The 27780-nt window shown below is 40.2% G+C and overlaps 2 protein-coding genes across 2 annotated transcripts; one reads left to right on the forward strand and one right to left on the reverse strand.

Moving 5' to 3' along the window:
• Nucleotides 1-733: 733 nt before the first annotated feature.
• On the forward strand, nucleotides 734-3367 carry rnf181 (ring finger protein 181). The gene is made up of 6 exons (XM_022196875.2): nucleotides 734-828; nucleotides 1392-1511; nucleotides 1742-1878; nucleotides 2215-2330; nucleotides 2428-2502; nucleotides 2581-3367. Exons 2-6 carry the CDS (start codon nucleotides 1426-1428, stop codon nucleotides 2638-2640), a joined length of 474 nt encoding a protein of 157 aa, XP_022052567.1. The 5' UTR covers nucleotides 734-828; nucleotides 1392-1425; the 3' UTR covers nucleotides 2641-3367.
• Nucleotides 3368-10021: 6654 nt separating this feature from the next.
• Nucleotides 10022-27749, reverse strand: LOC110953062 (transmembrane protein 150A). The gene is made up of 8 exons (XM_022196885.2): nucleotides 27665-27749; nucleotides 19754-20026; nucleotides 19486-19533; nucleotides 17503-17589; nucleotides 16932-16999; nucleotides 14076-14203; nucleotides 13787-13964; nucleotides 10022-12741 (listed from the first exon to the last, which is right to left on the reverse strand). Exons 2-8 carry the CDS (start codon nucleotides 19816-19818, stop codon nucleotides 12440-12442), a joined length of 876 nt encoding a protein of 291 aa, XP_022052577.1. The 5' UTR covers nucleotides 19819-20026; nucleotides 27665-27749; the 3' UTR covers nucleotides 10022-12439.
• Between the last annotated feature and the right edge of the window lie 31 nt (nucleotides 27750-27780).

A 27780-nucleotide genomic window follows, 5' to 3' on the forward strand; every position in this document is an offset into this window, starting at 1 on the left:
ATTGGTGCATATTATATTATATGTTAAAAAGAACATAGCACCTGGTATTCCCAGGCAGTCTCCCATCAGAGCACTTAAATTAATACATTTACACACATATATACACTACCATTCAAAAGTTTGGGGTCACTTAGAAATGTTCTTATTTTTGAAAGAAAATCAGTTTTTTTTCCACAAAGATGATATTAAATAAAATATAAATCCAGTCTAGACATTGATTGCTTCATTAATAAAAAAAACTGCAAACATGGGTTCAACATGTACATTAAATAAAAAATGACAGGCATGGATTCAATACGTGTTAAAAAAATTACAAAAACAGGTCCAACAAGTTCAATAATAATAAAAACGCTGCAATCATGGATTCAACATGTGTGTTAATTAAAAAATACAAAAACAGATTCAGCATGTTCATTAATATAAAACTACAAGCATGGATTCAACACGTGCGTTAATGAAAAACTACAAAAACAGATTCAATAGTTCATTAACAAAAAACTACAAACATGGATCCAACATTTGTGTGTTTCTGCGTGATACACAGGGACACTGAATAAAGCAAGAAAGCTGCTTTATTCAAACAACTGGAGACACAATAAACCTCAAATTATAATCATAAGAATGATGCATTTATTATTATTATTGTTGTTGTTATTGTTATTTTGTCTCGTACCAGTTGGTGGCGGTGATGCAATATTTGTCGTTAACGAACCGCCTTAAAACATTCAGACGAAGAAGACGGATTCTCCACGGTGATTGGACGAAATACCACTGGGTTAAAACCGTATTACCCGGAAGAATGACATATGTTTATTGGTAACGTTTCAGGTAAGTCGAGAGAATTTGTTTATTTCTGGCCAAGAATTTCTGACAGTACATTTATTTTTCTTCATCATGTTGAATTATTTTTGTAGAAGGTGAAGAAGCTCTAGTGTCAGACTTTATCCGTGTCTGTTGCTCTGTTTAATTGTAGCGACCTCAGTCAGTAACGTTAACATTAATGTCGAGGGTTTTCTCTAGTTTGTGTATATTTTTAAGTTAAATTTAGGTCATCAGTAGCACATATCATGTACAGTTACGGGCAGAATTATTCCTACCCACGTTACTTTGATTTCTAGTGAATTTTAATGTGGCTAAAAATGACACTAACAAGTGGCAAAGGACAGTAAGACTATTTGTAATTACCTTCTTTGTTATTATAGCCTTTTCTCTTTTAATTTCACATAATATTACACTACGTAGTCACAGTACCGTGTTTGTCTAAGGTTTTATGAAGAAACAATACATTTTCCACATACAAGTCCACATAGCTGCATTTCCTGTGTATCCTGGATGGTGATCACATCAGCTTTAACCTTCAGTTTTTGTTTTTTACATTCATTTGTCTGCAGGTGTTTTTCTACACAGACGTTGGTTGGACTAAATATGGCATCCTACTTTGATGAACATGACTGTGAGCCCACCAACCCTGAGGAGCAGTATCGGCAGAACGCTCTACTTGAACTGGCCAGGTGAGACCAAACACACCGAGACACAATGTAAAGCTTTAATGAGGTAACTAAGGTCCTATTATCACACTCGAAGTGTTCTGACTCTTTTCCAGGTTGTTTTCTCCTGACTAGATCCTTGCTTGTCTTCTTTCTATTCTCAGATGTTTGGATAAAAGCGTCTGCTAAACAAAGCTGTAGAATTGTAGCTTAATAGTGTAGTGTTCTAAATGAATGCTGGTCTTTGTGTGCAGGTCTTTGATGCAGGGCTTGGACTTGATCGACTCAGCAGGGTTTGACTTGTCTGACTGGGATCAGCGGCTTCCTCCTCCGGCGGCCAAAACTGCTGTTCAGACCCTCACAGTGGTCATCATTTCTCCAGAACAAGCAGGTGACAGGAATTTGCTCCAGTTGAGTTAAATATCTTTAGATATGGATAGACACTACCAGTTAAAACTTCGGACACACCTCATTCAATGCTTTTATTTATTTGTATTATTTTCTACATTGTAGATTAAAACTGAAGATGAGCATTTGTTTTGTTTACAAAATAATTCCATTTGTATTCTTTTATGGTTTTGATGTCTTCAGTATTAATCCACAATGTAGAAAATAATTAAATGAAAACCTTTGAATGAGAAGGTGTGTCCACATTTTTTGTAATTTGCAAACATTTCTTGGATTAATATCTTTAGAAGAGACTTAATGTGGATTTCTGTTTCTACAGACAAAGGTCTCAAGTGTCCTGTGTGTTTGCTGGAGTTTGAGGAACAAGAGACGGTTCGAGAAATGCCTTGCAAACACCTTTTTCACTCAGGATGTATACTGCCCTGGCTGGGCAAGGTAAAGCTCACAGATGTGTATTTGTAGTAGCTACGATGGAAAAAGTTTGAGCTGCTTCTCTAAAGTCCTTTTGATTCTTTTAACGTTTCAATCACAGACTAACTCTTGTCCGCTGTGCCGACTTGAATTACCAACTGACAATCCAGAATATGAGGAGTTTAAAAAGGACAAAGTGAGTACAGGTGACCCTCATCTTCTAACAGTGCTTTCAGTGTGGATTTATTGATTTTTGTTTTGTTTTGTCGTGCAGGAGAGAAGAAAACAAAGGGAGCACCGGCTGGAGGACCTCCATGGAGCCATGTACACATGACCCCACAGTGCTTCGGCGCACGTTTGATGCACGCTGATAATGTAGAGAAAAATGAAAACTTCCAGAAATGCATAAAGCTGCATTCACGCCGTCTCTTACTGATTGTAATTCCAAAGATGGGAATGGGGAAAAGTCAGATATTGGGAATGTGTGGCATCTATATTGTGTCTCCCAGCTGACAAAAAGAACTACACAACTATCAGGAAACTGTTGGTAATGTAGCTGCAAAGTCAATACAACTGGCAGCTCCATGTCAATAAAGTCCGATGTTCTAAATATGTGACAGTAAAAAAAGAACTTATTTAGGCTAAATTTGTGTTCATCTGATGTGACTTTGTGGTTAGAAATGGGAATAACTACCTTGGAATAAAGGTTTTCCTGTTAATCTGACATGGCGTGAATGCAGCATAAGCAACAGGGTCACCCAACATTTAAAATGCTCTTTTGTCGCTAGAAAGAATGAATATATTTTAAGATCCTGTTGACACTAAGCATTCTGAAGTATATCGGCTCAGTCACTTGATTCATTTTGTATACATTTATGAGCTTTAAATACACAAAACCATCTGTTCAGCTGTATTTGTCCAATTCATATGATATATTTATGAAAATCAATATTTTTTCAGTGACTTTTTCTGTTAGTTCTCCACAAAAAAAAACTTTGAAAACAGCATGAATGTTGTTTTTTTTGGTAACTTAATTTGCATTAAAGAGGTAGTTGACATGGCCCACATTGTACATCTGTAACAGTTTAAATAGTACAGGCGCGTATCATTGGGTTTGAGCAATCAAAAGGTTCACAGAGTGAGTGTATAGAAAGCAAAACTGAAGCTGATTTTAACCCCTTGGCGCTGATCATCACAAATTCACATCATATCGCTTTCATTCAGACTGCAGCTGAGATAGCGTATCCATTCCCCCAATGCTGGTTTGTGCATATTCAATTATGTATGTAGGAAACTTTTGAAAGCACTGGTTTCTCATAGGACCGGTCAGAGTGGGACCTAATTATTGCATATCTCTTGTTATTATTGTATATCTGTTTTTGTGTAATAGACAAATTAATCTCCACTTAATTTAGCATCAACTGGAAAGCAAAAACACAAATAATTATTATTATTTTTCATATATAACTGTTAATAAATTCAGGTGCCAAGGGGTTAATTTAGCCGTCATCTCTGTCAAAGTAGACATCTTGTGCAATAACTACACAGGTCCCAGCTCTCCTGCCATGTTTGGAGCACACTCCTGACCTGACACGTGGTCTTCAGTCGTGGGGGTTGCCATGGTGACATTGCAGATGCACCTACAAGTGATGACAGTGTTGGCTGTGCAGCGTCCAATCTCACAAAAAGTTACTGCATGATAGCATCTTCACACGACTTTTTAGTTTGGTTTTTATGGCTTTATTAGACAAATTAGTAGAGAGAAGAATGAGGGGAGGACCTGCAGCAAAAGGCCATGAGCTGGAGGACCCAGGTCGCTGCATTGGGGACTATAGCATCTGTTCATGGGTCGCCTGCTAAACCAGCTATCTGGGCACCCAAGAAATTTCATTTTAAAGCTACTCCTGCAATTAAGTGTAGATCCCCCCACTGAATTCTAGGAATTTATTAAAACTGCTTAAAAGAAAAAGTTAGATTTTCCCACTCTCCATTCCCATTCAGGGGTGGACTGGCCATCTGGGATACCGGGCACTGTCCCAGTGTCTAGTGGGGCTGGTCAACAGGTTCCCCCGGACCTGTAATCAGTAAAGTGGATTGACGTTTTAAATATCACTGGTCGCTTTAATTATCCCAGCGCAGCTTTTCCTGTGTTTACGTCATTGGTCATAGACATATATACGTATATTTGTCTATGTCGTTGGTTATCAGCTCAGGAAACACACAGACCAACTGCATACGAATTCAGGCATCCCATGTGACGCTACTCAGCCAATGAAATCTCTGCATTGTAGCCGTTAAGCAAGTTCAGCATTCAGAAAACAGTTTAGAGGCAAAGGACAGACAAGAGGACAGAGTAGATAGACAAATAACGCGACACCAAGAAGAAAGCAGCCCTGCACATGCTGATTATGTTCGGTTAAACATACAGTTATGAGGCAGTTTTCTCAACTATGAATATAATCCAAACTAAATATCGTACCAGACTGACCAATGAGCTCCGAATGTGTTTGAGAACGACCCCGACACCATTCAGACCGCGATTCAAAATACTAACCTTGTATAAAATATGTTTGTTTGGGGGAAAACGAAAAAAAAAAGAATCCGCACCAGAGTTGAGGGAGTTTAGGGGAGCAGGGATATAAGGTGAGAGATATAAAACAGGAAAAAATGTGAAAGTGTTCAATTCAGTGGTGGAGCTTCTGTGGGGGCACAGGAAGGGGGGAGGGTTACTGATTGGTGCCAGTTTTAATGAACTTTATGTTCAACTTCAGAGTCAGATATAATGTGAGCAGTGAACCCCAGGAGTTGGTGGAGTTTATTTGTGTGTGTTGACCAGATAAGAGAGTTAGCATCCAGTGAATATTAGCTTTAATGTGAATTAGCGATGCTAACCGAGCGAGCTGAATAGTCATGGTTAGCAGCTAAATGTAGCATCAAGCTAACGATGTTTGTGTTGTTTCCTGTCAGCAGCTGAAGTGTGTTGTGTTCCTGTAATCTGATTAAGTTTATAAAACTGTGGCTGGTTGACGTTAATGTAACGTTCAGGAAACTTAAATGTGATGAAAACAGAAACGTTAATGTTGTAGTTGTCAGTAATGAGCTTTAATTTGACATGAAAACAGACTCTGATAGTCTTAAATGACATCAGTTTCATGAATTTGTTGAAAACTGTCTCATTTGTTGTTGTAATATTGCTGCTGATTCATTAAAACCAGATGATCCGTGTTGAAGACACGTTTAGTTCTAGTATCAGAAGTACAAGAAGGAAAATGGAAGTTTAGTTCTGCTACGTCAGAGATTTCAGGAATAATATAACGAAATAAGTCTTTATGCCTCCACCTTTATTTTACAATAATGAAATAATCACAGATAATAAAAATATAAATAGCAGAGAAAACCTGAGAGATTAATTTCCTGAAAAATCTATGAAGGAAAAGCAGCTTTTTCTCCGAAAAGATCAGAATCAGCTCCAACATCTGCATCTGACAGCATCAAGTCAACCAGAAAGTAAAGAAAAAACAAAATGACCTCTTTCTGATCACATCTGTTTAACTGATCACATTCTTCACCTTTATAGTCCACTTTTAAAAGTTCAGCAGACAGGTGCTCTGCTTTGGAGTGTGATGATGGCGTTGGTGATGTGAAGACTGAAGTTTCCGTTTCAATAATTTGAGAACATATTGACTTAGCGTCAATCAAAACTAATATTTTTGCTTGCAAGTTCAAAAGTTTTGGTTGCGAATTCTAAAGTTTTGCTTGCGAATCTGACTGAACCAAATGGGCGGGGCCAATGCTGGTGGAAAAGACAAGAGTTCCTATTGGTCGGTTTGACCTTGCTCCACCGCCAGTCACCGCCGCTCCCCTCTCTACTGTTGCTGGCTGCTTCCGCGCTAGGTAAGTTGGTAGCCGGTTGCGCACAAGTTCATCCATCCATTCTCTATGGATGGTCGCGGGGGTGCTGGAGCCTATCTCAGCTGACTCGGGCGAAGGAAGGGGACACCCTGGACACGTCGCCAGTCTGTCTCAGGGCTACATATACAGACAGACAATCTCACTCACATTCACACCTACAGACAATTTAGAGTTATCAATTAACCTCAGCATGTTTTTGGACTGTGGGAGGAAGCCGGAGGACCCGGAGAAAACCCACGCATGCACAGGGAGAACATGCAAACTCCATGCAGAAAGATCCCAGGCCCACCCCGGGATTTGAACCAGGGATCTTCTTGCTGCAAGGCGAAAGTGCTAACCACCACTCCACTGTGCACACAAATTAATTATGCTAAATATTTTAGGCTACAACCGGTGTTCAAGATTAACTGGTAAAAACTGTGAACTGTGAAAGATTATTGAGAACAGCTTTCTGTGCAGAACACTATGATGTTTGCTCAGCTGTGCACTATTAAATGACTTAAGAATATGGAGTATTGTTACTGTTTATTATTGTTCTCAGGTTTATTATTAGATGTATAGAGTGCTACTTAGAGTATTTTAAAATTGACATTACTGCACAGAACAGATTAGATTATTTTATCACAGATCAAAGGTACAGATTGTTGTTCACTGTGTATTGGGTAGTACTCATTTTGATGTAGACTGATTAGTATACAGAACCCTATGATGTTTCTGGTTTACAGCTGAGAACTAGTTGCTAAAAGTACAGAATATTATTTCTTATTTTGGGTGTGGTAATTGTCAGTAAACATTCTAAGAAGTGGAAATTGACAGGGTTGTATACAGTGCTGTTCTTGCACATTTGTCACTTAGTTGCCCTCAGGATTCTGTCGTTGAGCTTACCAGTTTTACATAACAGGCAAATGTTGCAGCTGATGATGCTGTAATTCACATAAACAAGGAAACAAGTCCATCATAATTTGAATGTTAACGGTCCATTTTTCAGATTTAGGCATTGTTAACGATGTCTATAAATCGATTCAGGTTGTTCATTTTTTTTTAAGTTCTGCACTTTATTTTAAGATTTACAGTTACACACGTGGACAAAATTGTTGGTACCCCTCAGTTAAAGAAGGAAAAACCCACAATTCTCACTGAAATCACTTGAAACTCACAAAAGTAACAATAAATAAAAATTTATTGAAAATTAAATAATCAAAAACAGCCATTACTTTTGAATTGTTGATTAACATAATTATTTAAAAAAACAAACTAATGAAACAGGCCTGGACAAAAATGATGGTACCTCTATAAAAGATTGAAAACTATTTGACCAGAGTGACATGATTAACTCAGGTGTGTCATTTAATTGACATCGCAGGTGTTTCCAAACTCATAATCAGTCAGTCTGCCTATTTAAAGGGAGACAAGTAGTCACCCTGCTGTTTGGTGAAAAGGTGTGTACCACACTGAACATGGACAACAGAAAGCGAAGGAGAGAATTGTCCCAGGACATCCAAAAAAAATTATAGACAAACATCTTAAAGGTAAAGGCTATAAGACCATCTCTAAACAGCTTGAAGTTCCTGTGACAACAGTGGCTCATATTATTCAGAAGTTCAAGACCCACGGGACAGTAGCCAACCTCCCTGGACGTGGCCGCAAGAGGAAAATTGATGACAAATTGAAGAGACGGATCGTTGGAATTGTATCCAAAGTGCCCAGAGCAACCTCCAAAGAAATTAAAGGTGAACTCCAAGACCAAGGTACATCAGTGTCAGATCGCACCATTCGTCGTTGTTTGAGCCAAAGTGGACTTCATGGGAGACGACCAAGGAGGACACCACTGCTGAAAAAAACTCATAAAAAAGCCAGACTGGAATTTGCAAAAATGCATGTTGACAAGCCACAAAGCTTCTGGGAGAATGTCCTTTGGACAGATGAGACCAAACTGGAGCTTTTTGGTAAGGCACATCAACTCTATGTTCATAGACTCAAAAACCAAGCATACGAAGAAAAGAACACTGTCCCTACGGTGAAACATGGAGGAGGCTCAGTAATGTTTTGGGGCTGCTTTGCTGCATCTGGCACAGGGTGTCTTGAAAGTGTGCAAGGTACGATGAAATCTGAAGACTATCAAGGCATTCTGGAGAGAAATGTGCTGCCTAGTGTCAGAAAGCTTGGTCTCAGTCGCAGGTCATGGGTCTTCCAACAGGACAACCATCCAAAACACACAGCCAAAAACACCCAAGAATGGCTGAGAGAAAAGCGTTGGACTATTCTAAAGTGGCCTTCTATGAGCCCAGATCTGAATCCCATTCAACATATGTGGAAGGAGCTGAAACATGCCATTTGGAGAAGACACCCATCAAACCTGAGACAACTGGAGCTGTTTGCTCATGAGGAGTGGGCCAAAATACCTGTTGACAGCTGCAGAACGCTCATTGACAAATACAGAAATCGTTTAATTGCAGTGATTGCCTCAAAAGGTTGTGCAACAAAATATTAAGTTATGGGTACCATCATTTTTGTCCAGCCCTATTTCATTAATTTGTTTTTTAAAATAATTATGTTAATCAACAATTCAAAAGTGATGGCTGATTTTGATTATTTAATTTTCAATAAATTTTTATTTGTTACTTTTGTGAGTTTCAAGTGATTTCAGTGAGAATTGTGGGTTTTTCCTTCTTTAACTGAGGGGTACCAACAATTTTGTCCACGTGTGTATATAAAAAGTTATTTATAAAAAAAAAAGTTGCCAAAATGTTTTTTGAACTGTACTGAATTTATTTGGTTTTGATAGTCAGTTATTGGTTACATGCAGACGCTAATAAAACTAGTAGATTACATCAACATACAGCTATCGCACTAACTCAGGTTTGACATTATGATGCTCTGGACCTTTGTTTTAATACATTTTCTCAGACTGGACCACTTTGAATTTTAGTTGAATACCCGTGCTCTACTGGATTGCAATTGTTTTTTTTTCCCAGCTTGTCAACAAGTTTGTATAGGTCTCTAGGGATGTTTTTGAATTTTTGTTTTGGAAATCCGACCTCTCTATCAGTTTTTTGTCATTCAAAAAGTAGCGCTTGATTCAGTCAACCGATAATGTAATGGGCCAAAAATGCCAGAGCCGATTTATTGCCCCGGTCCACCCCTGTTCCCATTTATGCATTTCTACGTCAGCCCCTCCCTGCCTGGTAAACGTCCGTCTTTCAAACCCCATATTCCCAGGGGAACACTGGTTTTCTGTATGTTTATAATCTCCAGCTTTTTTCAGACTTGACAAAGCTCCTCCAGAACCACAGAAGACATCATACAATTGTGTTCTCTGTGTGGGTAGCTACGCCTCTGAATAAACCGACCTTTAGCGTGTCTCATGATGTTGCTTTGATGTTTGAGAAAATACCGCCCTCCTCTCAGACAGCAGAAACATTTAGCCAGTAAACTCTGTGCTGGTTTCGATGCTTCTACATGACATGGTCATGTTATTTTAATGGAATTACACCACAGCCACACCACAGCAACAATCTGAGAAAAACCCATCAGCTCTACATTTATAAACACTTAAGATTGGATTTGAAACAGCAGGTTGGTGTGATTTTTAAACAGTATGTGTGCAAGTTCACAACTTTCATGTCATCTGCTCTGTTAAAAGTTTGTGCTTGGAAATAAATTGTTTTCTATATATATCTGTAAAAAGAGTCCCCAATAAAGAACAGTGCTAATGCTATTCATCAGTGCTGTACTCCCAGTCTTTTAAATAGTGGAAACAATCTCCGTCTTAAGTGTTTAAAGAACAGCCCATGACAACCGTCTAATAATTTATCATTTTTATTTCATATTTGAATATAAATCTCTGTCAAATGAAAATACCTAAATGATAGACAAATCATACATATTTACAGAATTTATAAAAGGAAACAAAATAATTTGTGTCAACTTGTTTTCATGGATTTCTTCCTCCGTTGGCATTCTTTTACATATTTTTCAGATTCAAAAGAAGTAGGACTGGTACAGTTTATAGAAGTTTGTTTCTGTGCTGACACGTACAGGTCAGGCAGCCTTTTGTCAAACAGGGTTCTCCCACAAACAAACAAACCATTTGACAGTTTACCGAAGTGCACATTTTGACAGAAGAAAAACAAAACAAAACACACTGTTAAAAAAAATCCACCGTTGAATATTTGGCCTGTGGAAGATGTTATGGTATAGGTGCTGTTGCTGAATAAACCCAGCCCTGATGTGAGGACTCATACAAGCTGCCATTTGGAGTCACACCTCGTGACCTGGTTACAGTATGGTGAAACAGGCTACAGCTGAACTAAAAAAACTAAACTATCTGAACAATGCTCCCCTGGCACAGTACGAGGGATAAGGCTAAAACCAAACACTCACACCGATTCATACACCTACTGCTGACACCCAGAAAAACCAATCAGTGGATTCCAGTCCTTTTTTTTGGCAAGATTTGCAGAACAAAACAAGATAGCTGCAGTCCCAGAAACAATGGGGAGTTCAATCATTTGCACAGAAAATAATAAAGAAAACCGACACGTGATTATGCATCCTGTGTAACAGCTCATCCACTGCCCTGACACTCTTTTAGACATGTGGACGCAGCAGTGGACCGCTGACCTCTCATTAAGTAGAACCTCAAACCACTGAGATGGCAAACATTTTGGAACTGTAGCTTTCACCTTTAAACAACATCAAACCCACAGAAAGATAAAAGAGGTAGGTGATGTGACCTTTTAAAAACGTGTATTGCTGGCATCCAGTGTTTTAGACAGGTTAAAATATATCAACACTATGCAGAGGGCAGAACACTGTGCGTACGTGTGCGTCATGAAACATACTTCATTCGTTTAAAAAAAAAAAAAGGCTTAATCCGAACCTAAATGGAGTGGCGTTAGTCAGCAGTGGCAGTCTGGAGAGAAAATGGCAACGAGAAATAATACAAAAACCTCATCAGTGCACAGCCTGCACAGTACTGTCTGCTTGTAGAGCTGCTTTGACGCCACTGTGAGATCTACAGGCATCTTATTCACCTCTCCTGTGAACAAAAGCACTGAGAAGGCTTCACGTCATGTTCAAGAGAAAAGCTAAAGTCAAATAAGGCTTCCGAGGGTCCAGCCTGGAATCAAATCAGCGCGAGAACGACAACTATGTTACTCTGAATATGTGTCAGTCGGATTATAGCCTCACCTTCACACACCCGCTTGTTTCCTTTTACAACAGTAGGTCACTTCAAATGTCTTACTGACACTGTAGTTGAAACAAAAAGAGCCCTGTGTTCAACTCTAACACACTGAGAAAGGCATTGTTGTAAATTATCTGATGATTGATGGCAATTATTGCATTGGACGTGACATCGGTGAAATAAAAGATAGCTTGAAATGTAAATGTACAAATAAATCCGATCATGCGACAGAATGACCGCGAGGGAGAAGACGTGATTCTCAGCTAAAAGTGATTCTGTCAAAGACCGTCTGTTTTTGTGTGGGGTTTTTTGCACTAACATGAATTATGATTTCCAGAAGGACAGTGGCTCAACACACACACATATTTCATAAAATAATTCAAAAATACCATCAGCATTCGCATTCAAATGATCAGTGCAAACAAATTAAATTGTCTGGTGAAAGCAGTGATTCTTTTTGCCGGGAATTTTCACGGAATTTATGCTTGATTGAACAAAGAGGCTGTATGCTTTCAGCCTGTAAAAACGCATGAAGCTACCCACCTCTCAAACATTCAGTGTTTTCTATGTACTACACGAACTCAAAACAAATTAAAAAATAAATCAAACATAGACCGTTCTTCCATTCAAAAAGTGTGCCGTGCAGAGAAAAGCAAAAGGCCAAAACAGGTGGGCCGAACAAAGCGTCGGGTGGGAGAGTCTGGGGAGGAGAAAAACTTTGTGGGTTTAAGTAACTTTCTCTTTCCACCCAGACACCAGAGTTATTTTTGAGAACACTCTAGCCATCTTGGAAAACATTCATGGTGGCTCCACACATTCGACCCTCCTTTCAACATCGCTACAGAAACTGCTGTAGCTTGCACTGATGTTGGGAATAAAAAAGCCAGTAGAGTGTAACGGATGGAATGACCTGGTGTTGGTTTAAAGTTACAGATATCACAACTTACTCTCTTCCTCCACATCCTGCCTTCCTGTGGGAACCCATGAAGCCCCTCTGCAGTGACATTTCAGACCGTCAGGCCGCGATGCAGAGCTACAACATGGCTATGCTCTCTGGGGTACAATTAAGATGTGTGGATGTGCTGCTTCCCCCAGGGGACTTGAGGCCCTTGGTTGCCCCGCCCAGCGTGGAGCCCCGGGCCCTGGGGCCCATGATGACCCCTGAGCCGTGGTGGTGGCTCTGCTGCAGGCCCGCCATCATGGTCTCACTGGTGACAGTGCCGAACTCGTAGGTGAAGGTGCCATAGAAGACCAGGATGTCCACGGTGAAGACCCACTCGCAGATGGCCGCGGCGTGCTGCAGGATGAAGCTCTCATGGATGAAGAAGATGCCGCCTGGAAGGAGGAAGAGTTAAGGAGGAAAACTTCTCTGGTAGATCCAAGACAAACAGAACGCCTTTTTTCTATTTTAGTAAACGAAGAGTGGGCTCGGAGAGAACAAAAGATGCCCTGAGCACTGAAAAATTAATAAGTAACAGTCAGTAAATGCTGTTATTTATCAGATAATTAACATGAAGCTGAAGTTTATTACTCCACTAAGGAACAGCAAAGTTATGATCGGTGTACGTTTGTCTGTCTGTTAACAACATTGCTCAAAAACAGACTAACGGATTTGGATGAAATTTTCAGGGAAGACCAGAAATGACACAAGGACCACCTGATTAGATTTTGGCAGTGATGCAGCTGATAGTCTAGACGCACGGATTTGTTAAAGATTTCTGTATCACTGCAAGACAGTGGCACAGAGTCACTGTAACTATGACAACAAGTGAACACTATGTCAGCTGCCTGCAGATGATCACATGATTGCGATCCTACACGTGCATAAAACACGCCTGTGCTCAGCACAAGGTCATTTAGTTTGTGGGTACATCAATATAAAGTGGTCAAATTCTATAGTGCCATGGTTTCTGCTAAAAATCTTTCCAAGATTTCAGCTGCTGGAAATGATACGACTGAGCAGCCTTGGTATACTGCACTCTCTCGGTGCTTTTCTTGTTATTCCTGCTACCAAAAAGAGGAGGAGGCGCAGGCAGGAATGAAGAATGACAGTAAATGAATCGGTGGAGAAAAATAGACACCCCTAAAACGCTTTCTAATTGGAAAACGTTAGGAAGTGTTAAAAATGTGTCACCGGGAGGCAGAAAGGGCAGACAGGCCGCCACACAAATGGAAGCACAAACCTTAGGAGATGAAAGGAAGCCCTGACTGATGATACTGTCATCAACATGAAATTCTGTCATTTTGAAGACCACCACATGCTTCCAAGTACAAGAAAGTAGCGTGTAACATAAAACATAAATAGAACATTCATTTTGAGGAACCAAAAAAATGTCGAAGAGTTAAAAACACATGAATCCAACTAGTACAGGAAGGATACTGAGGACGAGGGAGACCATGGCTCCCAGTGCCAGAGCCACCCGGAAATGGGCCATCCAGTAGTCGAGGGCAGTCACAGCCACCCGGTAGGTGAGCACACACTGCAGGCACACAAACAGCAGCCCTGCTGGAAATGCAACGCCGGCCCCCACATAGTGAAGAGATTTGGCGTGATCCACCTGTCAGACACAGACTCACAGTCAGGAGGCTGCTGGCTCTGCTGACGTCCACATGAGGTTCAGGAAAAGTCACCAGAATTTGGATAAACTAGATGTATGACGAATGCTTACCTGGAAGTTTCCCACCATGACCAGACCAATGGCGTTGGTGCAGCCGGACACCAGAGCGCTGGTGTTGACCCAACATCGGTGGCTGTGCTCGATCACCTGGGCGTAGCGCAGAAGGCACACCATCACCACTGTGGGACACAACAAGAACGACTCAGCTGCATTCACAGAATAAAGCCGCAGAAGCAAACCGATTCCTGCGTACAAGTTAAAATAGAAAACAATCATTTTCTTTGCTTTCCTACTAAACAGGAAAATCTGAAATAATTACTCAAAACAACATGCTCTCCCCTGGTTAAAGTTCAGCTGAATGAGGAAAGCTGCTGGGTTGTGGCTTCACTCATTCTGCTGATTTGTTTTACTGCTGACAGGATGTCAACTATTGACACCTCTGGTTGCATAAGGTCAATTTTCTTAGCGTCACTGTTTGAAAGCGATAAACCAGTTCATTGCTGTCTGTTATAAAACAAACTACCAAGGCAGTAAAACACTGATGAACATTACAAGCCTCCAACAGAACGGAAGTCAAACGATGGAACAGAAGCATTCGAACAGCTTCAACATCAGTGACAGAACAGAGGAGGGAGCTGAGAAAGGAAGGGATGGCAGAGAAAAGGCCTCCGAAATACAAACGCAAGGAAGCAAAATCAGATAATGAGGGCTGGGATTAAAAAATGAAAATACATCAGAGAGAGAAAAGGTGCTGTGAATAATGACGTAACGGTGAGAACAGCAGGGGAGAAGAAATTAAAGGCAGAGGGGGGAAAATGGGGCAGAAGTGAGCGGTGATAAAACAAGACAGCAGGAGGAGGAGGAGTAATGGAGGAAGGCCACAGAGGGTACATGGAGGGGAAAGGACAGATGGGGGAAGTGGAAGGAAAGCTGCATTCATTATTGATTAGAGAGCACAGGCTATTTCAAGCCCCTCTGTAGCACTTGGAGGCTAGCGGCTGGCGTCTGTGGGCACCACAGAGGATTAAGTGGAGACAGACAACAAACACTTTTCACCTCAGTTATGTTGCCTAATTGTGTTGGTGTTAAAAAACAGAAGGCAGTAGTTTATTATCACTGAACTGTGGGCCGCAAATCTAAATAGTTATTCAAGCAGTTTTACTTTCATTCTAAACAATCAGTATTCCACAGTGGGATAAATATCTGATATCTTTTCTGACAGTTATGCCCAAAATTATTCATACTGACGCCAAACTTTGACTTATAACAATTTTTCTGTTGAACCAATCCGTTTCTTTCTGCCTAAAAATGACAGAAAAAATGACACTGTGCTAGAGGTGCTCATGATAAATACACATTAATTGTGTTTTTAGTATGAAAAACTCACACAGGCCTGCTTCCTTCATCTGTCACAGAGGACCAAAAAACAGAATATGATCATTAAATAAGAATAAGATCATTAAAAATCAGTCATGATTGGTTTATGAAATCACATTGAGTTACATTAATTGGAACTGAAGTCAAAAAGAATTGGATAATGTCAGTTTCTATATAAAACAAATGCATAACCTTAACTACAAAACATGAGATGACGTGCACAAACTGTCCGTTTCTGCATTTTTTAACTTTTTTTAAGCATTTTTACTAAAACTGATATTTCCAAAATCATTCATACTCCTTGAAGTCTGCGCACATATTTGAATAAATTCAGATTCTTTCTCATTCCAAACAGTCCTGATAGTTTGTACAATGTTCCACAGGATGCTAATCCACTACAAACTGCCAGCAGCTGATGCAGTGCTCCTCTAGTCAGTTCCTATCCATCCATCAGTCCGCTTTCTCCTGCTTAATCGTGGACAGGACACAATGCCAATAGGTGAAGCAGGTTATTCCAGACATGTCTCTCCCTGGTCACACTTTCCAGCTCCTCCTGGAGGATCCCAAAGCATTCCCAGGCCAGACGAGATGCATAATCCCTCCAGCGAGTTCTGGGTCTACCCGGGGTTTCCTCCCAGATGCCCAAAAAACCTCCAAAACAAAGGAGGAGGAATCCTAAACGACACCTTCTGAAGTGGCTCCTTTCAATGCAGAAGAGCAATGTTTGAAATGTAGTTCGACTGGTAAATTGAAGGCTCCTTCTTTACGTGACGGTTCGGTAAAACACCTGCATCACTCTTATTAGCATCTCCAACACAATGTCTCATTGTCCTTTGTCTCTTGTTTATATTATTTACAACCAGAAGAAATCTAATGGTCAAATAAATACTTTAAATCAAAATTTGGCTTGGATATGAATAGTTCTCGGCTTAATGCTGTGTCTTGACAATAAATATGAAGCCATATTTAATATAAATATGAATCAGCACGTGATTATCTTAGTTTCACATAAAGAAACAGGAGGAAGTCGCTACAATATTTCTGTCCAAAGTTCAAAAACCTGCTTACTAACACCTCTAAAGTTCACACATTTAAATACGTTAATCTGTATTAAACCAATAACTTGTGGTTTTCTGAGAGTTCATAAACTAAAACTGCTTCTCTGTGTGTGTAGCTTCCTAGAGTCTGGAAACCTTAGACACGTCAAGCCTCTTTAAGGTAGCTGCACCCAGCCAAGAAATGGCACATAACCCCTGGACACCACATGATGACTTATTAATGAGCCTTAGAAGTGTTAGTAGGCAGATTCTGACTAAAACTTTGGACAGAGCCATTCAGGCTGCTTACAGTCTTTATGCTAAGCTAAGCTAAATGGCTGCTGGCTTCTTATTTGACATGAAAGTGGCATAAATATTTCCCAAAAACACAACTTATTTCATTTAAGAAAGTACCCCTGTGTTCACCATGCGCTTTAATCAGCATGGCTCAGTGTGTATGTATGTATGCAGGTCAGTTCAGTCGAATCTTTACCCATGAAGGCTCCAACGTTGCCGATTAGGCTGAACAGGCAGCTTTCAGGAGGGTAAGATCCACATTTACTGTAGAGAATGAAGACAAAAACAGATTTCAAAATTACAGACAAGAGAACAACTTGAAACCAAATATATGCTTATCACTGCACAAAGACTCTCTCTGTTTATTACTGTGTGGATTTCTACCCAGACAGGCTGCTTCCTTGTATTTTGATTGAGCCAGTAAGGTAACTATGATGACAAATGTCTGAATTACACTTCTGGTTCAAAAATGTAAACGAATGTAAGAGTGACTGGTTCACAGGAAACATATATACACAGTAAGAAAGGTTCTGAATGGCTTGATGCTTTTTACAAGAGTGCTTCTCTTTATGCCCATGGTTAGAGGCGTATCTGCAGATTAAACAAATGCAATTTATGCAAAGCGTGGGTAAATGACTGACACAGAGCCACAACATAACAAGGTGCTAATTCATGCCTCAGGGCCTTCGCTGACACAAAACAGCTTTTGTCTTCTGCAGAAACAAAAGACATGAAGTGCAGTGAGGAGGAGAGCTACGACAGCGGACCTGATGAGGGGGATGTCCTGGATGGTACAGCATGTCTTGGGGAAGCCTGGTCGTGGCAGCTCCTCTGTGCATGTTACATTGTAAGACCTGTAGAGCGACACAAGAAGCTCAGTTCATTCTCTGCTGGTAGCTGTGCAATCCAGAACAAAACTCCAAGATCTATTACATTTCTAGGCCCACTTTTGGCGCTTTTCCACCAGCACCGACTCTACTCGGTTTGTGAGGTTTCCCATTAGGACTACTACCTTGTACCACATACAAGCGAGCTGAGTCGAGCCGATAATGTGACGTCTACAGAGTACAGACTACTGATTGGACCAGGAGCGACAACACATGAGGGCGACTCCGTTACGAAAACCAAACCTGTCATTTTTTTTAATTGATGTTATGCCCAGCTTAGGGGTCACTGAGTGAAACATGTAGAGGCATCCTTCCCCTGGTCCCAAGCAGCTACAACACACGTTTTCTCATATAATTTATGTGTTTATTTACAATAAAAGTGTGAATTGAAACAATGGTGACGGTTAACTAAAATCAACAGTGACCAAAACCAAAAAGCCACTAATCTATTAACCAAAACTGACCTGCCAAAACAAAGAGGAAAAAGAACAACACCCTAACTTAAACATGAGAAAAAACAGTTAAACAAAAGGTGGCTGCTCACTGCGATTACTCTATAGCAGGGGTGTCAAACATGCGGCTCGCGGGCCAAAACCGGCCCTCCAGAGGGTCCAATCCGGCCCCCAGGACGACTTTATAAACTGTGAAAATTACAGAGAAGACATTAACTACAGATTGTAAATTTATAAAACTCTAAAATTAAAATAATGTCTAAACCATGACAAGTTGTTTTGATCATAAACTAAAATACTAGATTGGTCATTGTTCTTTTGTCATTTTGTGTCTCATTTTTCAAATATTTTGTCTTGTTTTTGTTGTTTTTTGTCTGACTTTTGTCATTTCTCTCATGTTTTTGTTGTTTTGTTTACTTTTTGTCTTGCTTGTGTTTTTTGTCTTATTTTTGTCTTGCGTTTTGCTTATTCATTGTTTTGTGTATCGTTTGTGTCATTTTGCGGGTTTTTTGTCTCGCTTGTGTTGTCTACTTTTTTGGTCATTTTATGTCTTATGTTTCTCCATTTTTTGTGGCTTTGTAACTTTTTTGTCTCTGTTTTGTGCTCGTCTCATTTTTTGTCATTTTGTGTCTCATTTTTATAACATTTTGTCTTGTTTTGTTTTTTTGTCTGACTTCTGTGGTTTTGATCATAAAATAAAATACATCATTCAGTTCCAGATACATGTCACTAAATGTTTTGTTCCTTTGTAGAAACCCTGTGATCTGTAAATTGTAATGTATAAATGATAAACTGAGGCAGAATGTTGCTGAAATTGAACTTATTTTTCTTAAGAAATTTCAGTTTGACACCCCTGCTCTATAGTCTATTCTCAGAAATCAAGCTGCTACTAGCAGTGCAGTGTTCTGACGTGTGCCTTCGTTGGAAACAGGGTAGGATGTTTGCCACGCCCTCTGACCCTCTGACCCGGAGACGACGTCACTACTCCGTCTTTTTATCACGGCCTTCCTGGTATCTTTAGCCAATCCGGCCCCGACCCGTCAGCCTGGCGTCCAGTCCTGGCAGTGGTGCAGTGCAGCCCTATTTGCATTTTTGAGTGGCAAATAAAAAGTACACACACAGAGCACAAGAAAACTACACACATACAACCGTAGTCGTAACATCGGCAACAGCGACGGTGCGCGTTGTTCTTCACAAAACTCTAACTTTGAATCTGACGAAAAGCCATAGACCGAGCAGACAGGATACCTTCGCTTCGATGACCTCCGTGTCCCTGTTCTATGACGACTCCACCCACGATGAGGTGGTACGCAACTGTAATGGAAAACCACCTAAACCGAGTCGAGTCGAGCGGAGTAGGTGCTAGGGAAAAAGCGCCTTTTTGTCAGATCAATACAAGATAATCACACACCAGTTCTCCACAGGACAGACATGGTGATTCATCACAGCCATGGCATACCTGTAGGGTGAAGAAAACACCATCATCTAAAGGAAGAAATATCAAACATGTAATGACACAGAGTGATATGATCCCTAGTGACAGGCTGGACTATTATCAGGACACAAGACTATATTTGCCAAGCCCACATGATACCATAAATCTGCCCTTGTTCCCTCGTCATGTACGACAACACGTTTAAATAAAACAGCATACGTGACCCAGACACCCTGTGACTCACACTATCCATATTCCTGTGATGGAGAAGGCAGACAGGCTGACAGGCAGGACGATCCAGGCAGTCATTGGGCTGGCAGTGAGCTGGCTTTGTCCCAAGCATGGGGTGAGAGGGGGGGTATTTGGGCTGGAGTGGCAACACGACAGGAGGGATCAGGTAGGGGGTAGGTGGGGGGTCACTAACACACAGGGAAACACACAGGGGGGGGGCATGAGAGGACAAAAGGGGGAATGGCACGGCTCTTCTGCTCCACAGGGCCCCGCAACCAGCAGCAACCTGAAGGAGGACAATGAAAAACACTCCAGTTAGACAACAAGAACCTTATCTGTGTGATTAAAAATGTACTTCAGGAGTTACTCTGTTGTAAAGTTGCTGTAATCTGTGTCATTTCATGTGGTTTCAATAATGGGTGTTGCTGCACCATCTAGAAATTGGCTACATTTTCTTCTGATGGAAGATAGACACAAAACAACTTTCCACGCAAAAAATTAGAGCTCTAGCTCTATTAGTTCCAAACTTGTGGGATCTTGAATTTTTTAGAATTTGTAGCGCTACACTACAGTTATACTACAACATGTCAGGCACCAACTCCATCATTTGGACAGGACTTTTACTCTTTCAGCTCAGTTTTCTGCAAAAGAAAAAAAGATATATAAACAAAATTCAATTCATATAATGCAAAACATAGATTCGCAAGCTATTTATATGGGTCCACTTAATTGTATGGTTAACCATGAAGGAGGAGAGAAACCAAACTGGAATTATGTAGGCTTCTTGCAGCATGATAGAAGATAATTTATTCAGGGTTACAGATCTCTACCACCTGTGCCACACCATTCCACCATCATTCAGTTCATATAAGGGAAAACATAGGTTTGCAAGCAGGTTATAGGGGTTCACTTCAAGTGTATGGTTGACCATGAAGGAGGAAATAAGCCAAACTGGAATTTTGTAGGCTTGTAGTGGCATGATGGAAGATATTTTATAGATCTGTAGCACCTGTGCCACATCACCTACCGGCCTCACCAAAATTGGTCACTTTTTGTGGGGTCCATACTTTAGCAGCACATATCTTTCTATATGATACCCCCAGAAGTCTCCAACTTTGTAAGTTATCATACAATTATGTTTAGAATAGGACAGAGCGGTCCTTGGGTCAACATTTCTAGTAATTTTAGACCCCTAAAACCTACTCGCGAGTGTGTTTTTCTTAATTTTTTAGCATTTTTAGAAGGCTCCTGTAGTCTGTAGAGAGTAGCTAGGAGGCTGTGAGGCTACCTGTGATGTCAGATGGTTGCTGTGAGCTTGTCTGCCAAATGTCAGCCATCAATTATGTCTAGAAGCTGAGAAATAATCAGTTAAACAGTGCAAAATCCTCGGCGAGGATTTAGGGGGTGGGTTTAGGTCCAAATTCCAGAAATTTGAAGAGGTCATAACTTTGGAACTAGTAGAGATAGAGACCTATAATTTTGCATGGAAAGTTCTATTGTAACTATCTTTCAGCACATAAAACCTTGAGAAAATTGTCAATGGTGCAGCAACCACTTTTCTGGAAGTTGTGTGTTTTCACATGAAATAACCCATTTGCAAGTTCTTCAGTGTCAGCCCATATTTCACTCAGTTTCAGCCGCCAAATACGCCGTGTACTGCATTGTTTTTGGGAATATGCTGCCTTCACATACAAAAGTTGCCTTCCAAGAACAGAGAGAAACAAAACTGTCTCTTATCTTTTGTTAAAAGTTGCATCTTAAGGCGTGCCAAAAACTACAGTTAAAAGCCTGCTGACATGCACGTATTGAATGTTCAGAGCCTGAATGAGCAGAGAGTGTATGTGCTCCTAAGAATATCGCAGAGAAATGAAGAAAACAAACCATTCACACATTTTTACATAACTGTAAATCTGACTAAACAGTCCTCTCATGAGCTGGGCACGAAGCAGAAACTGCAGGTGATTGTTGGTGTGTCACAGCTCTGAGTGTTGGGATTAATCTCTCCCTCTATCGCTGCTGAACATCAGCGCAAAAGGTTGTTTATAGGGAGAGGATCCCTCCGTTTACTGTAAACAAAAACAAATTCTGCAATAAAATACCATCCACACCGCTGGCCTTTCTCACCTTTAACACTGCATACATTAAATGGTGGCTTTGTTCCCACAAACATCGATTACACAAGCTCAATGAGGCGACACGTCTTGGAAAAGAACACAACAGCGACATGAAGCCATAAAATGTACAGTCATGGCCAAGTGTGCCCTTTAGAGAATGAAGTCTTGAGCCAAGGTCAGCTCTGTGCTGGAGGGAAACAGGGCACACCGTGGGCGATATCGTTTTACACAGAGTAAAGTTACAAGTGTGTCCTTGACTCAGAAGAAAGATGCCGTGAACTAACATGAACTGGTCTTAAATAAATCCACACAAGGAGGAGCTCTTGTTCCCAAGCAAAGGTCGAACTCACAAACCAGGCACTGTTAAAAATGATTTGTTAGTTTAAAGATAAATGTTCTCTTTATACCAGTATCTGCCTCACATGATTACTGGAAGATGCAGGAAACAGACATCAAGTCTGCAGCTAAAGACGTTTCAGCAGCGAATTAAAATTACTGGAATAGTTGTAGATTTATTTCCCACACTTTAAAGCTCGTTTAAACCCAGTTTTTTGATCAGTAATAGAGTCCATCACTGTATTAACCAGCTCAAATGGTGACACGAACTTAATAAGTTACTTTTGAAATATTTTCACCACTTCCTACTAGTATGAAAATGCTGCAATAGACAAAATGAGGAGTGTCTTACTTCTGCAAAGCCAGATGTCTTAGTTCTTAGTGTTGTAATGATTAGCTCTCTGTTTCCAGCTATCGAAATGTGAATATTTGGAATTTGGATGGCTGGTGGGACAAAACAACAAAGTTCAAAGACATCCCCTTGGGTTTTGGAATTTAGCGATTAGCATATTTTTAATTTCCTTACACTTTACAGATGAGTGACCAATTAGTAGAGTTTAACTTGTAATGTATTGCACTGTTGGCTGCAGTCTTGAACTTGTTATTCCTAAAAAGGAATGGCGCAGTTATGTCACAATCGACATCTGTCAGTCTGTCTGCAACATTACTCAAAACAGACCAACGGATTTCAATGAAATTTTCAGCGAAGGTCAGAAATGACACAAGGACCAAGGGATGGGATTTTGGCATTGATTCGGCTTATAGTCTGGATGCACATATTTGTTAGCAGCACTGCATCACTGTAACCATGACAACAAGTGAACACTACGTCAGCTGCCTTCTGACGATCACATGATTGTGATCCTACCACAAATCGACCGCTGTGGACTTATCCGGATTCATCCATCGGAAATGATACAAGGAACAATTGATTAAATTGTGGGGGTGTTTCTGAGTCCCATCAATTCCATCCACTACATATTTAGATCACGTGATTCAGTATCCGTACATAACATACACATGCATAGCACACGCCTGTGCTCAGCGCTCATTTTGTTTGTGGGTACATCGTGGGTACTTGTTTATAAGTAAGTAAAAGGTACAAAGTGTCTCAGTAAGGTGTTGCCTTGGCATTGATTCAAGTCTCTGTCCTGTACTTGACAGATAAATACCATTCTCCAGTAGGTGTTCCCTCATTTGGTGTTTTGATGTTGAAAAAGCTAAAGCTAGTCTAAAATGTTGGTCCAAAAGGTAAATCTGGTGACTGAGGGTCATTCTGAAACTTTGTATTCTGACCACAAGTACCTGCCCCAGAGAACTTTGTTCAGGGCCATTTTTAGGAGGGAAAAACACTAATTGACATTATAAATACTCTCTGTATGGTCTTAATTTGAATATTTAATCTTGTAAAATTAGGTAAAATTGCAATGGTAGTCTTATTTCTCTACTGGAGAGTACTTCGGTTTTATTGCTGTTGTTGTAAACCTGCTATATACAGAACAGTTAGCTGGAAAAAGCTCACCATATAGATTAACATAGAAAATCTCAATTATTCTATTTCCTGTGCTTTCACAGAACTGGAGTTATGTTCAGGAAACACTATTTGCCGTTGTTTGTCACACTCAGGATTGATCTTGTTATAGTAAACACTTACGCCACCTCTATCCTGCTCAGAGCTCTTGCAGTGAAAAGTTATCCACTATCATAGCGGGAGATGCTTCATGAGAAGCTGAAGGTGATCATTTAGCAGAACAACTTTGTACTGATTTGCAGTGACCCTTCCCTCTGATGGGACATTTGGAACCAAACCATGGTAGCAAAATGCCCCCATGGCATAACAGAGCCACCAGATCACCTCACTGTGGGGTGAATGGTTCAGGCTTTCCTTTAATTTGTCACCCGTCCTTTTATGCCTACAAGCCACTGGGAAACGACACAATGATCTTATAATTAAACTCTCCCAAAGTTTAGAGTGAGACCTCCTACAGAATGCCAGTGCTCTTCTGGTTAAAACCAGTTTGGTATTTTTCATTGAAGCGGATGCAGTAGAAGCTTTTCAGCATGTTTATGCGGTTTCCACTTCACATTTTGATTTAACAGAAACTGATTACAACCATATGCATTTCCATTTCTGTTAACTTCACCATTATTTTATATGTTAGATGTCATCAGGAGTATAGGCTGGATTTGAAGTTTGGTCAAAGGTTAGGGTTAATAATGTCCATTATTGGCATCCCCATATTATAGAGGACAATGACTCATCTGCCCCAATGACCACCCTCTTCTGCCACATGAGTCCCTCCATTTGCACTGGCATTATCAAACAGACCTTGAGTCACAGCGAGCATACAGACAACACATTCAGCTGCAGCTCAACAGCTTTTCTTAATCAGTTTTCTTTGGAGTACACTGCCAGCCTGACACTCGATCGTTCAGTCTCATGTTGTATTCTCCACCCATTTTTCTCTGAAATAAGTAAACACATGTGAGAGGGTCTTCATAGGTTTGTCTGGTAAGCATGGTTTTCTTTCAGACAAAATGAAATGAATGAATTTTACATGATTAAAAACTTTCTAGCAGTCTTTTGTTGTTTTGATTTTGGTTCACCATTGATGTAGGAATGTATTGAAGCAGAAATCTAAATTTATGAGCAGGTTGATTCCCTTTGAGGAGATTTCTTATGTTTTAGGTGTTCTCTCCTCAGTACTTGACATTCAGCGGCTTCCTCATGTGGTTTGGTGTATACGCTAGTTGATAACTCTTGTGAATGTAAGATGTCAGCAGTGGAGAGCGTGCAAAAGCTTTTGAAATGCCGTCAAATATAGCGCTCTGACCAAAGGCCAGAATCCGTGCTGCTCGTTGGCTGTTTTATAGAGTTCACACCCGACAGTGAAGCTTGCACAGCAAGGAGAAGACGTAAAGACAACTGTAAAAACATGCAGGCTGCAGAACAACAAAAGCATTGTGACACTGTGTTGCCGCTCAACTACAGCAGGAAATGGAGGTGGATCGTAAACTGTTGTTTTGGTATTTCCTGTGAAGGTCCACCAAAGACAGGCATTTTAAAATCACACACAGTTATGAAAAGATTTTAAATATTGTGAGAATTAAGCATGGGCTCTGATACACATGCATGTTATCACGGCTGAATGATTTGGGTGTGATTTGCAATTTTGTTTTTAACATGAAGCTTCAGTTCAAAATTCACTAGATTTAAAATGTGATCCATAATTATCACGAGATACTATGAATAGTGTGACTGTCACACCAGGAGAGGAATCTGTAATACAGAACAGTTTAAAGTATCCTAAACTGCAGTCATTGCACTTTGCTAAATGCACTGCTTCAAATTGCTATTTCGATTCAAAACTGACTAATTGCTCAGCCTTACATGCATCTTTGTACTACTGGTGACAATAAAGAGGACAGTGACGTGAGTGTAGATTTTAAAGACATGGGAGTAATTAATCTAGACTTTTTCTCACTTGGAGGAAGAAATAAAGATCACCAGTTATAATTAATACATCACTTATACATGTAAAATGGTACAGTGTTGTTCTTTATTTGAATAAAATGAATTTGGAGACTGATAAGCACGGCTCAATAAGTACTGAAACCCTTTGAAGATCGCATAATGGCCCAGCGTAACATCCAACTCACAAGAGCTGTGATTTTTTGATAAAAGTAAAACGTGTCACAACATACCAACATGAAAGAAGCATTGTGGTGTCACACAGATGTCTGGCCTACAAACCAGGCTGTCTAAATTTATGGGGAAATGCTTGTTTGGTACAGGCTGCAGCAAAAATTCAATAATTTGGCTGATGTGAATTTAAGCAGAAGCAAAATGCAAAAATGACTATCCTCAAAGTTTAACGGTCATTCAGCCCTACTTACAATTCACTTGTACAAATCCGATCACTTCATGAGCTCTGATGTCAGCTGCCAAAAGATTAAATATTTCATTTTTAGTTCTTCTACTCTAGAAATTAGATTTCTGATTGCACTGATGGGTGCAATCAGAATTATTTAAATAATTATTTAATACACAATATTTAAGCAATATTTGGAGAAAACGTGCTACTTTAAAGGGAGTTTTCAAACAAGATATGGCAAACGTGTAACCAGTTGTGTGGAATTAGAGTTGTTAGCTGCTGTTAGCATTTGCTGAGTGGCAAATGTTTTACATGAGCACATATCAAACATTTCCATTTGCTATAAAGGTGTAAATGTATAAATGATCCATCAGTTATTTGTGACAATGATGACGTGATCATAATTTGAGGTTTTCACAAGTAGATACAGGATGTAGACTACTATTCAAAAGTTTAGGGTCACTTAGAAATGTCCTTATTGTTGAAAGAAAAGCAGTTTTTTTCCAGTGTAGACAACATTAATCACAAATACAGTCTAGACATTGTTAATATGATAAATAACTATTCTTGCTGGAAATGGCTGATTTTTAATGGAATATCTCCATAGGGGCACAGAGGAACATTTCCAGCAACCATCACTCCTGTGTTCTAATGCTACATTGTGTTAGCTAATGGTGTTGAAAGGCTAATTGATTATTAGAAAAGCCTTGTGCAATTATGTTGGCACATGAATAAAAGTGTGACTTTTCATGGAAAGCACGAAATTGCCTAAGTGACCCCAAACTTTTGAACGGTAGTGTATTTCAAACAGTCCTACACAGTATTACATAGCGGCTTAAACACAAAGAAAGTGAAGAGGAACATTCATGGGAATAAAAGTTAAGATCTTTCCACCATTAGCCTAACTCTGTGCCACGTTGTTCAGCTGTTTGATCTCACAATGCAACAAGAAAATTAAAGTTATTCACTTCAGACATAAACTACACAGTTGTTTTGTACACAGGAACAGTGACAACTAAGCAAACAAATACAAAACGTAACAACAGTTTACACAGAGCAGATCAAATGATGAATGACTGGTTAAAGTTCCCAAGCTGTGTGCGCATGTATTCCTGCAGTATAATGGTTATTACATGCAGTTTTACATTCTTACTTGCCTCCAAGGAGCAGGACGGAGACTTGTTAAACAGCCCGGCTGTCTGTGTGTACATACGGGGGGGCACAACTCCCCCACCCCACGCAGCCATTTACAGCAAATACTCGCCACTGCACTGATAAGACTCTCAACAACTGTGACAGTGTATCTCAGAAAACACCGAATTGTATTTCTCCATGTATTCACAGCAGACGACCGCAACCAAACACACGGGCTAACATCCCGGAGCTCGGCAGCCTCCTCCCCGTGAACCGGGTACCGTTAGCCTCGTTAGCTTCAGCTAGCTAGCAGGTTAGCTTGCACTTTACCAGTTGTCTTGACTTGACACTTGCCCGCATCTTTCCGTTATCCTAAGCGATATTCAGCCAAACGAGTGGCATTCAGAGGACAAGGACACCCGCGATACTTTGACAGCTAACGCACAAAAATGAGTTTACACCTACCTTCCTCCTGCTATGCCCACAACAGACCTCAACAACCTTGGTTTCCCTTTAAAAACAGCGTTTTCTCAGCAAATCAAGTTAGCCGTATTAATAACCTCTCCCTGTGCTTTTCAAAG

The sequence above is a fragment of the Acanthochromis polyacanthus genome, chromosome 7 (genome assembly GCF_021347895.1).
Source record: "Acanthochromis polyacanthus isolate Apoly-LR-REF ecotype Palm Island chromosome 7, KAUST_Apoly_ChrSc, whole genome shotgun sequence".
In the NCBI taxonomy this organism is placed as follows: domain Eukaryota; kingdom Metazoa; phylum Chordata; class Actinopteri; family Pomacentridae; genus Acanthochromis; species Acanthochromis polyacanthus.

Coding starts and splice junctions, on each gene's coding strand:
- rnf181 (XM_022196875.2), top strand. CDS start 1,426: ATGGCATCCTACTTTGATGAACATGACTGTGAGCCCACCAACCCTGAG. Junction 1,879..2,214: donor CATTTCTCCAGAACAAGCAG/GTGACAGGAATT, acceptor CTGTTTCTACAG/ACAAAGGTCTCAAGTGTCCT. Junction 2,503..2,580: donor AGGAGTTTAAAAAGGACAAA/GTGAGTACAGGT, acceptor TTTGTCGTGCAG/GAGAGAAGAAAACAAAGGGA.
- LOC110953062 (XM_022196885.2), bottom strand. CDS start 19,818: ATGACTGCCTGGATCGTCCTGCCTGTCAGCCTGTCTGCCTTCTCCATC. Junction 19,534..19,753: donor ATCACAGGAATATGGATAGT/GTGAGTCACAGG, acceptor TTCACCCTACAG/GTATGCCATGGCTGTGATGA. Junction 17,000..17,502: donor CAGGACATCCCCCTCATCAG/GTCCGCTGTCGT, acceptor CATTCTCTACAG/TAAATGTGGATCTTACCCTC.